The following is a 12,430-nucleotide window of genomic DNA, read 5'->3' on the forward strand; positions in this document are numbered from 1 at the left end:
AATAGATATTATTTCTTCTGTAAATGTTTGGTAGAGGTCTACCAGGAAGCCATCTGGACTCTTGTTTTCAGGGGAGTTTTTCTTTTTTTTAATTACTGTTCAATTTCTTTTCTTGTTATTGGTCTGTTCAGATTTTCTATTTCTTCCTGTTTCAGTTTTGGTAGTTTATAAGTTTCTAGGAATTCATCCATTTCTTCCAGGTTGTCAAATTTTGTGGCATATAGATGCTCATAATATGTTCTTAAAATTCTTGTATTTCCTTGGTGTTGGTCATGATCTTTCCCCTTTCACTCATGATTTTATTAATTTGGGTCTTTTCAATTTTTTGGACATGTGTGGCCAGAGGTTTATCAATCTTATGAATTCTTTCAAAGAACCATCTTCTAGTTTTATTTATCTGTTCTTGTGGTTTGTATTTCATTGATTTCTGCTCTAATCTTTATTATTTCTCTTCTCCTGCTTGGTTCAGACTTTATTTGCTTTCCTTCTCCAGGTCGTTTAGGTATTCTTAGAATAATAGACATTGTTAAGATATACATGTTACCCAGATCAATCTACACTTTCAAAGCAATCCCAATCAAAATAGAATTGACATTTTTCACAGAGCTGGAACAAATAATCCTAAAATTTTTATGAAGCCAGAAAGACCCTAAATGGCTAGGGAAATGTTGAAAAAGAAATCCAAAGCTGAGGAGGTATCATAATGCCTGAACTCAAGCTATATTACAAAGTTGTGTTCATCAAGACAGCATGGTACTGGCACAAAAACAGACATATAGATCAATGGAACAGAAGAGAGACTCCAGAAATGGACTCTCAACTCATGATCAACTAATCTTTGACAGAGCAGGAAAGAATATCCAACAGAAAAAAGACAATAAATGGTGCTGGGATAATTGGATAGCCACATACAGAAGAATGAAACTGTACCATTCTCTTTTACAATACACAAAGATAAACTCAAAATAGATGAAGGACCTAAATGTGAGAGAGGAATCCATCAAAATCATAAAGAAGAGCACAGGAAGTAATCTCTTTTACCTCAGTCACAGAACTTCTTGCAAGACATGTCTCTAAAGACAAGGGAAGCAAAAGCAAAAATGAACTTTTGGTTCTTCATCAAGATAATAAAATTTGTTTTTTTAATTTTTATTTATTTTCAGTGTAACATAATTCATTGTTTTTGTACCACACACAGTGCTCCATGAAATCCGTGCCCTCTCTAATACCCACCAACTGGCTCCCCCAACCTCCCAAACCCAGCCCCTAAAAATGCTCAGGTTGTTTTTCAGAGTCCATGGCCTCTCATGGTTCATCTCCCCTTCTAATTTCCCTCAACTCCCTTCTCCTCTCCATCTCCCCATGTCCTCCATGCTATTTGTTATGCTCCACAAATAAGTGAAACCATATGATACCTGACTCTCTCTGCTTGACTTATTTCACTCAGCATAATCTCTTCCAGTCCCATCCATGTTGATACAAAACTTGCGTATTCATCCTTTCTGATGAAGGCATAATACTCCATTGTGTATATCGACCACATCTTCCTTACCCATTTGTCCATTGAAGGGCATCTTGGTTCTTTCCACAGTTGGTGACCATGGCCATTGCTGTTATAAACATTGGGGTAAAGATGGCCCTTCTTTTCACTACATCTGTATCTTTGGGGTAAATACCCAGTAGTGCAGTTGCAGGGTCATAGGGAAGCTCTATTTTTAATTTCTTGAAGAATCTCCATACTGTTCTCCAAAGTGGCTGCACCAATTGACATTCCCACCAACAGTGGAAGAGGGTTCTCCTTTCTGCACATCCTCTCCAACACATGTTGCTTCCTGTCTTGCTAATTTTGGCCATTCTAACTGGTGTAAGGTGGTATCTCAATGTGGTTTTAATTTGAATCTCCCTGATGGCTAGTGATGATAAACATTTTTCATGTGTCTGCTAGCCATTTGTATGTCTTCATTGGAGAAGTGTCTGTTTATATCTTCTGCCCATTTTTTGATATGACTATCTGTTTTGTGTGTGTTGAGTTTGAGAAGTTCTTTATAGATCCTGGATATCAACCTTTTGTCTGCACCATCATTTGCAAATATATTCTCCCATTTGGTGGGTTGCCTCTTTGTTTTCTTGACTGTTCCTTTGCTGTGCAGAAGCTTTTGATCTTGATGAAATCCCAAAGTTCTTTTTTGCTTTTTTTTTTTACTTTGCCTTTGGAGACATCTCTTAAAAGAAGTTGCTGTGGCTGATGTCTAAGAGGTTACTGCCTATGTTCTCCTCTAGGATTCTGATGGATTCCTGTCTCTGAGTCACTGAGGTCTTTTATCCTTTTCGAGTTTATCTTTGTGGACAGTGTAAGAGAATTCATTTTTCTATATATAGCTTTCCAGGTTTCCCAGCATAATTTATTGAAGAGACTGTTTGTTTTCCACTGTATATTATTTCCTGGTTTGTCAAAAATTATTTGACCATAGTGTTGAGAGTCCATATCTGGGCTCTTTACTCTGTTCCACTGGCCTATGTGTCTGTTTTTAAACTAGAGAAAAAGTAGAATGAATCAATGAAACTAGAAGCTGTTTTTTGGAAGAACCAATAAGATAGATAAACCATTGGCCACGTTAATCCAAAAGAAAAGAGATAAAGCCCAAATTCATAAAATTATGAATGAAAAAGGAGATCACAACAAAAACCAAGGAAGTAGAAACACTCATCAGAAGTTATTATTTACAGTTATATGCCAATAAGTTAAGCAACCTAGATGGAATGGATGCATTCCTGGAAAACTATAAACTCCCAAAATTGAACCAGGAAGAAATTGACAACCTGAATAGACCACTTTCTAGTAACGAGATTGAAGCAGTGATCAAAAACCTCAAAAAAAAAAAAAAGAGCCCAGAACCTGACAAATTCCCTGGGGAATTCTACCAAACTTTCAAAGAAGAAATAACACCTATTCTCCTGAAACTGTTTCAAAAAATTGAAGCAGAAGGAAAACTTCCTGATTCTTCCTATGAAACCAGCATTACCCTGATCCCCAAACCAGGCAAAGAACCTATCAAAAAGGAGAATTTTAGACCAATATCCCTGATTAATATGGATGCTAAGATTCTCAACAAGATCCTAGCAAGCAGGATCCAACAACACATTAAAAAGAAAATCCACCATGACCAGGTGGGATTCATTCATGGGTTTCAAGGATGGTTCAACATTCACAGGTCAATCAATGTGATAGAACAAATCAATAAGAGAAGAGGGAAGAACCACATGGTCCTCTCAATTGATGCAGAAAATGTATTTGACAAAATCCAGCATCTGTTCCTGATTAAAAAGCTTCAAAGTATAGGGATAGAGGGAACATTCCTGAACCTCATCAAATCTATCTATGAAAGACCCACAGCAAATATCATCCTAGTGGGAAAAAGCTCAGAGCCTTCCCTTTGAGATCAGGAACACAACAAGGATGCCCACTCTCACCACTCTTGTTCAACATTGTATTACAAGTCCTAGCTACAGCAATCAGACAACAAAGAGAAACAAAAGGTATCCAAATCAGAAATTAAGAAATCAAACTCTCTCTCTTCACAGATGACATGATACTTTATATGAAAAGTCAAAAGACTCCACCACCAAACTACCAGAACTCATACAGCAATTCAGCAATGTGGCAGGATACAAAGTCAATGTACAAAAATCAGTGGCTTTCTTATACACTGACAATGAAAATACAGAAAGGGAAATTAGAGAATTGATTCCATTTATTATAGCACCAAGAACTATAAGATACCTGGGAATAAACCTAACCAAAGAGGTAAAGGATCTGTACTCGAGGAACTACAGAACACTCATGAAAGAAGTTGAAGAAGACACAAAAAGATGGAAGACCATTTCATGCTCTTGGATCGGAAGAATAAACATTGTGAAAATGTCTATACTGCCTAGGATACAAAGTCAATGTACATAAATCAGTGGCTTTCTTATACACTCACAGTTAAAATACAGAATGGGAAATTAGAGAATCAATTCCATTTACTATAGCACCAAGAACCATAAGTTACCTGGGAATAAACCTAACCAAAGAGGTAAAGGATCTGTAGTCGAGGAACTACAGAACACTCATGAAAGAAATTGAAGAAGACACAAAAAGATGGAAGACCATTCCATGCTCTTGGATCAGAAGAATAAACATTGTTTGAAAGTCTATACTGCCTAGAGCAATCTATACTTTTAATGCCATTCCAATCAAAATTCCACAGGTATTTTTCAAAGAGCTGGAGCAAATAATCCTAAAATTTTTATGGAACCAGAATAGACCCCAAATCACTAAGGAAATGTTGAAAAACAAAAATAAAACAGGGAGCATCCTGTTACCTGATTTCGAGCTTTAACTACAAAGCTGGGATCACCAAGACAGCATGGTACTGGCATAAAAAAAAAAAAAAAAGATAATAACCTTCTGCACAGCAAAGAAAACATTCAGGAAAACAAAGGCAACCCACAGTATGGGAGAAGATACTTGCAAGAGACATAACAGATAAAGTGATGGCATCAAAGATGTATAAAGAACTCAAACTCAAAACCCAAAAATCAAACTATCTAGTCAAGAATTAGCAGAAGAAATAAAGGGGTACTTCTCTAAAGTAAGTAAAGTAAGTCATACAAATGGCCAACAGACACATGAAAAGATGCACGACATCACTTGTCATCAGGGAAATACAAAGCAAAACTAAAATGAGATACCACCTTACACCAGTTAGAATGGCTAAAATTAATATGACAAGGAACAACAAATGTTGGTGAAGATGTGGAGAAAGGGGAATCCTCTGCCACCATTTGTGGGAATGCAACTGGTACAGCCACCCTGAAAAACAGTATGGAGTTTCCTCAAAAAGTTAAAAATAGAGCTACTCTCTATGAACCAGCAACTGCACAACTGGGTATTTACCCCAAATATGCAGATGTAGTAAAAAGAAGGAGCATGTGCACCCCAGTGTTTGTAGCAGCAACGTTCACAATAGCCAAACTGTGGAAGGAACCAAGATGTCCTTTAACAGATGAATGGATAAAGAAGATGTGGTTTGTGTATAAAATGGAATATTATTCGGCCATCAGGAAGGATGAATCCATACCATTTACAATGACATGGATGGAACTGGAGGGTATTATCCTAAATTATAGAAGTCAATAAGAGAAAGACAATTAGATGGTTTCACTCATGTGGAATGTATAAGAAATAGTTCATTGTTAGTGTATAAGAAAGCCACTGATTTCTGCACATTGACTTAGTATCCTGCCACGTTGCTGAATTGCTGTATGAGTTCTAGTCGTTTGGGGGTGGAGTCTTTTGGGTTTTCCATATAAAGAATCATGTCATCTGTGAAGAGAGAGAGTTTGACTTCTTCATTGCCAATTTGGATACCTTTTATTTCTCTTTGTTGTCTGATTGCTGTTGGTAGGACTTCTAATACTATGTTGAACAAGAGTGGTGAGAGTGGGCATCCTTATTGTGTTCCTGATCTCAACAGGAAGGACGCAAGTTTTTTCCCACTAGGATGATATTTGCTGTGGGTCTTTCATAGATAGATTTGATGAGGTTCAGGAATGTTCCCTCCATCCCTATACTTTGAAGCTTTTTAATCAGGAACAGATGCTGGATTTTGTCAAATGCTTTTTCTGCATCAATTGAGAGGACCGTGGTTCTTCTTTCTTCTCATATTAATTTGTTGTATCACATTGATTGATTTGTGAATGTTGAACCATCCTTGTAGCCCAGGGATGAATCCCACCTGATCATTGTGGATAATCTTTTTAATGTGCTGTTGGATCCTGCTTGCTAGGATCTTGTTGAGAATCTTAGCATCCATATTCATTAGTGATATTTTTCTGAAATTCTCCTTTTTGGTAGGGTCTTTGCCTGGTTTGGGGATCAGGGTAATGCTGACTTCATAGAAAGAGTCTGGAAGTTTTCATTCTGCTTCAATTTTTTGAAACAGTTTCAGGAGAATAGGTGTTATTTCTTCTTTGAAAGTTTGGTAGAATTCCCCAGCGACTCCGTCAGGTCCTGGGCTCTTGTTTTTTGGGAAGTTTTTGATTACTGCTTCAATCTAGTTATTAGATATCAGTCTATTCAGGTTGTCGATTTCTTCCTGGTTCAATTTTGGTAGTTTATAGTTTTCCAGGAATGCTTCCATTTCATCTAGGTTGCTAAACTTATTGGCATATAACTGTTGATAATAACTTCTGATGATCGTTTCTATTTCCTTGGTATTAGTTGTGATCTGTCCCTTCTCATTCATAATTTTATGAACTTGGGCTTTCTCTCATTTCTTTTGGATTAATGTGGCCAATGGTTTATCGATCTTATTGATTCTTTCAAAAAACCAGCTTCTAGTTTCATTGATACTTTCTACTGTATCCCTTGTTTCTACCTCATTGATCTCATCCCTAATCTTGATGATTTCCCTTCTTATGTGTGAGGATGGTTTGATTTGTTGTTGATTCTCCAGTTCTTTAAGGTGTAGAGACAGCTGCTATGTTCTGGATTTTTCAATTTTTTTTGAGGGAGGCTTGGATGGCTATGTATTTCCCCCTTAGGACTGCCTTTGCTGTATCCCATAGGTTTTGGACCAAAGTGTCTTCATTGTCATTGGTTTCCATGAACTGTTTACGTTCTTCTTTGATCTCCTGGTTGATCCAAGCATTCTTAAGCAAGGTGGTCTTTAGCTTCCAGGTGTTTGAGTTCCTTCTGAACTTTTCCTTGTGATTGAGCTCCAGTTTCAAAGCATTGTGATCTGAGAATATGCAGGGGATAATCTCAGTCTTTTGGTATCAGTTGAGTCCTGATTTGCGACCCAGTATGTGGTCTATTCTGGAGAAGGTTCCGTTTGCTCTTGAGAAAAATGAGTATTCTGTTGTTTTAGGGTGGAATGTTCTATATATATCTCTGAGGTCCATCTGGTCCAATGTGTCATTCAATGCTCTTGTTTCTTGATTGATTTTCTGCTTCAATGATCTGTCTATTTCTGAGAGAGGCGTGTTAAGATCTACTACGATTAGTGTATTCATATCAATATGACTTTTTATCTTGATTAACAGTTTTCTTAATTGGCTGCTCCCATATTGGGATCATAGGTATTTACAATTGTTAGATCATCTTGGTGGATAGTCCCTTTAAGGATTATCTAGTGTCCTTCTGTATCTCTGACTACAGTCTTTAGTTTAAAGTCTAATTTATCTGATATGAGAATCGCTACCCCAGCCTTCTTTTGAGGCCCATTGGCATGAAAGATGCTTCTCCATCCCTTCACTTTCAGTCTGGGTGTATCTTCAGGTCCAAAATGGGTCTCTTGTAGACAACATATGGATGGGTCCTGTCATTTTATCCAGTCTGCAGCCCTGTGCCGTTTCATGGACGCATTTAGGCCATTCACATTGAGAGTGATTATTGATAGATACGTTTTTATTGACATCGAGTTACCTTTGAAGTCTCTCTTTCTGTAGATTGTCTCTATATTTCTGTTCAATGCTATTCTTAGGATTTTTTCCTCTTTTATAGAACCCCCCCTTAATATTTCCTACAGTGTCAGCTTGGTGGTTGCATAGTCTTCTAAGCCTTGCCGGTCTTGGAAACTCTTTATCTCTCCATCCATTTTGAATGTCAGTCTTGCTGGATAAAGTATTCTTGGCTGCATGTTCTTCTAAGTTAGTGCCCTAAATATATCTTTCCAGCCCTTTCTGGCTTGCCAGGTCTCTGTGGACAGGTCTGACGTTATTCTGATGGGCTTCCCTCTGTAAATAAGGAGCCTCTTTTCCCTGGCAGCTTTCAAGAGATTATACCTACAATTATAATTCCTCAATTTGACTATCAGGTGTTGTGATGCTTTTTTGGAACGTATAATCTTGGGTGGAGACCGTTCAGCCTCTATTTTATGAACGCTGGTTCCATTCATGAGATTGGGAAAATTTTCATGAAGGACTTGTTCCACTATATCTTCTAGACTTCTTTCTTTCTCCTCCCCTTCAGGGATTCCAATAATTCTGATGTTGGAATGCTTCATGGCATCATTTATTTCCCTGATTCTGTTTTCATGGCTTCCAAGCTGTTTGTTGCAGGCTTCCTCCTGATCCTTTCTCTCTATCTGTTTGTCTTCCAGATCACTAATTCTATCTTCTTTCTCAGTTACCCTAGCTTTGAGAGAGTTTAGATTAGATTGGAACTCATTGAGAGCATTGTGAACCTCCTCCCTGGTAGTTTTAAGCTACGCCCTAACATTGTGAACTTCCTGTCTGGTCGCTTTCAGTTAGGCCCTAATCAATTCCACTTGGTCATCCATGGCTTTCTCCAACCTAGCTATTGCCTGGATAACTGTTAGCCTGAATTCTCTTTCCCACATATTGTCTATGTTGATAGCTGTTAGCTCTGTTGCAGAAGGCCCATCCTCTGTATTTTTCTTCTTTTGGGCATTCCTCCTCCTAGTCATTTTGGTGGGAGATGACTGAACAGATGTAGCTGGATGTATCAACTGTGGTGCAGTCAAGGTGCACCATGGAACACTTCTGAGCAATCAGGATTCCCCACCCAAACGAGAGACAAAAGAAAAGAAAAAAGAAAAGAAAAGGAATAAAAGAGAGAGAGAGACAGGAAAGAAAAGGAAGATGAAAGAGAAGGTTCAGCCCAGATGGGCCCCATGTAATATTTATGAAGTAGAGAAAGAAAAAGAGACAAAAAGACTGATACAAGTATATGACAAGAGAAAAAAAAAAAAATATATATATATATATATATATATATGCAAATAAAGGAAGAACCTCGTCAGAAAGAACCCCAAGTGTAAGATTTATATGCTATCAGAACAAACACAAAAACACAGAAACACTGGTGGAAGAAGAAGATGGGAGAGTTCTTATAAATTCTCAGTGTGTGAGAGGAAGGTTGTTTTGATTCTTCCTGGATGTATCTTGATATCTTTGTTAAAGGACTAAACTTTCCTAAGATAAAGGTTATTAAAAATTGTTTTACCTCTAGGGGTAGTATTGACTGGGGAAAGGGATTACTTTGAAGTTTAACTCTATATGAATACTAGAGGATAAAAATAAAAAGGAATAAACTAGACTAAACTAAAATAAAATTTTAAAAAAAGGAATTCAAAAAATAAAAATGCAAAAGAAAAACATAGTTGTATGTATCAAAAAGTTCAGGTTAGAAGGGTGCTATCGAATTTGATGTACTGTACAGCTCGCTGTGATGGTAAATAGGTTAACAAAATTACCTATGTGTAAAAAAAAAAAAAAAAAAAAAATGAACCGGAATAGTGGGAATGAGTGAACAATACAAGTTTTCCTATGAAGTAGTGGTTGTTCTCTTGTAGTCCTTTTTTTTTTTTCTCTCTTTTTTTCTCTCTCCTTTTTTTTTTTTTTTTTCTTTCTTGGTTTGTTTTCTAGGGGAGGGGCCTGTCACGTGGGTTGTCAGTCAATGAAGTTTCCTGAGTTAAGTCCTCCCACCCCCCTCAAGAGGGTGGGCTCTGAAGAAGCTGGTTTTTTTCAGGCTTTTGTTCTCTGGCAGTTTTTATGTTTGTTCACTTTTTTTCTCTCACCTTGACCGCCTTTGATGGTTTTTGTAGTTTTAGAGGAAAACAAACCGCACCCTGATCTCCCTCTCAGAGAGAAGCCTCAGTCTGGGTGCAGAGCCTAAATAAATTCCCCCTTGGCCACAGGCAGAGCAGGTTCCAAGTTGCAGACACTGGGGATGCAGGATTTTTTGCTTGTACCCAAAGCCAAGGCAGTGGCGGCTGTCTGGGAGCTCCCGACTGCCAGAGAGGTTCCAAGCAGCAATTGCACACTGAGATTTTGCCGCATGCCCTGGCTGGGAGTGCCTTGTCTTGCTGGGTCTAAGAATGCCCAATTTCCGCGCACCTCTTTCAGGGGCGGCTATGGGTCTTGCGAGCGTCTCAGGCACTGAAAATGGGGCGCAGGTCCGAGATCACCAGGCTGGGCTTTTGCACACCTCTGTCAGGGGAGAGTTTGGGGTGCGTGACTTAGGCTTTAAAACAATGGCGCGGGTCAAAGAGCACTGGCCGGGCCTTTGTAACTCTCTCAGGGGAGCATGAGGGACATGCGCGTGTATCTCAGGCTTTGTAGTAGGTCTCGCGTGTTCTGCCAACCGGCGTGGTTCCCATCCCCTCACAGGAGCCAGAACCCACGCATTCCTGGGTGTGCTGGCATCTTAGGGACCAAGACCTGATTTCTCTGCCACACTCTCTTTGTCTTAGCGCAGGGGAGGCTATCCTGGGACAATGGACTTAAGCACCTGTCCCTAGCCGCCCTGATTCCCACAATTTCTCCCACGATCCTTTGCTCTTTTGGAGTGCTTTCAACCAGTCTCCAAGTTAATGCTGGTCCCCAGACGCAGGGCACTCTCACTTTTATTGGGGTATTACTTTCCAACTGGTCGCCTCTGGTGGCTCCCTCCCCCTTTTATCTTCTGATATCAGTCCACCATTCCCACTCCGCTTTACCTGCCCACTGGCATCTTCTGCCCCTGTAGAGATCCAGACGTGTAGGATTCTGATCTCAGACAGATTTCATGGGTGAATGGAGTTCTTTGGTAGGTAATCAGCTCACTTTGGGGTACCGGCTGAAAAGGCGCCTCCTCCTACACCCCCGCCATCTTGTCCCCCCCATGTTAATAATTTTTTTAAAAAATTGTAATAAATATATAAAAGAAAAAATGATTCTCCCTCTCCTTTTCCCTCCCCCCCAAAGAAGTCCTATATTTAAATAAAGCAAGTAATAGGTTATGCCAAATTAACCATATTCATGAAGGCTTCAACAATATCATAAACATTATGAATCATCAAAATATTTTAGGATGGAGCTTTATTCAATTTTGACAGGATAACTTCCTTTTCCCCAAATCACCTTATTGAAACTATTCCAGTGAATATGTTTTGGGAATAGTCACCTTATCTATTATACACAACAACCCTCTGGAGTTGTTATTATCTGTGCCCTATTTTTAAAAATTGGAAACTGCAAATTGAAAGATATATCATGCTCTTGGATAAGAATTATTATTGTTAGAATATCCATACTATCCAAAGCAACCTACAAATTCAGGGCAATTCCTATCAAAATATCAACATATTTTTCACAAAACTAGAACAAACAATCCTAAGATTTGTATGGAATCACAAAGGACTTGACTAGCCAAGCAATCTTGAAAAAGAACAAAATTTATGGTTTCCCAATCCCAGATTTCAAAATATACTACAAAGCTATAGCAATCAAAGTAGTATAATATTGGCACAAAAACTGACACCTAGATGAATGGAACAAAATAAAAATTCAAGAAATAAAGCTCATACTTATGTGGTCAATTAATCTATGACAAAGGAGGTATGAATATACAGTGAGAAAAAGAGCTTTTTCAATAAACGGTGTTGGGGAAACTGGACATCTACATGCAAAAGAATGAAACTGGACCACTTCTTACACCATATGTAAAATAAAGTCAAAATTGATTAAAGACCTAAATGTGCAATCAAAACCATAAAACTCCTAAAAGAAAAAATAAGCAGTGATTTCTTGGATATCAGCTTTAGCAACATATTTAAGGATGTATCTCCTGATGCAAGGGAAACAAAAGCAAAAATAAACTATTATACTGGACCAAAAAAAAAAAAAAAAAAAAACCTCATGGACTTCAAAGGAAACCATCAGAAAAGCAAAAAGGCAACCTACTCAATTGAAGAAGATACTTGCAAATGATTGTTCAATAAAGAGTTAACATCCAAAATATATAAAGAATTTATACAACCAACACCCAAAATACAATTTAAAAATAGACATAACACCTGAGTAGACATTTTTCCGAAGAAGACATACAGATGGGCAATAGACACATGAAAAGACGCTCAACATCATTCATCATTAGGGAAATGCAAATCAAAACCAGAATCAGATTTTATCTCATACCTCTCAGAGTGGCTAAAATCAAAAACAGAAGAAATAACAAGTGTTGGTAAGGATATGGAGCAACAAACCCTCATATACTGTTGGTAAGAATGTAAATTAGCATAGGCACTGTGAAAAATAGTGTGTCGTTTCCTCAAAAAATTAATAAGAGAAATACCATATGATCCAATAATTCTACTACTAGGTATTTACTCAAAGATAATGAAAATACTAATTCAAAAAGATACTACCCCTATGTTTACTGCAGCATTATTTATAATGGCCAAGATATGGAAGCAACTTAAGTGTCTGTCAATAGACAGATGGATAAGGAAGAAATGGTACATATAAACAACAGAGTATTATGCAGCCATAGAAAAGAGTGAATGCATGCCATTTCTGACAATGTGGATAGGCCTAAAGAATATAATGCTAACCAAAATAACTCAGAATGAAAAGGGCAAATACTATATGATTTCATTTA

General features: G+C 37.9%; 1 protein-coding gene across 1 annotated transcript in view; it reads left to right on the top strand.

The window, feature by feature from the left end:
* Window positions 1-9,887: 9,887 nt before the first annotated feature.
* Window positions 9,888-12,430, top strand: part of LOC309866631 (olfactory receptor 11H6-like) — a gene marked incomplete at both ends in the record, with an annotated part of 134,739 nt that continues 132,196 nt past the window's right edge. The window contains 1 exon segment of the mRNA XM_082734435.1: window positions 9,888-9,965. Within this exon segment, the coding sequence (XP_082590561.1) occupies window positions 9,888-9,965 (78 nt within the window).

This window comes from Mustela nivalis (assembly GCF_964662115.1).
Source record: "Mustela nivalis genome assembly, chromosome: 6".
Lineage (NCBI taxonomy): Eukaryota > Metazoa > Chordata > Mammalia > Carnivora > Mustelidae > Mustela > Mustela nivalis.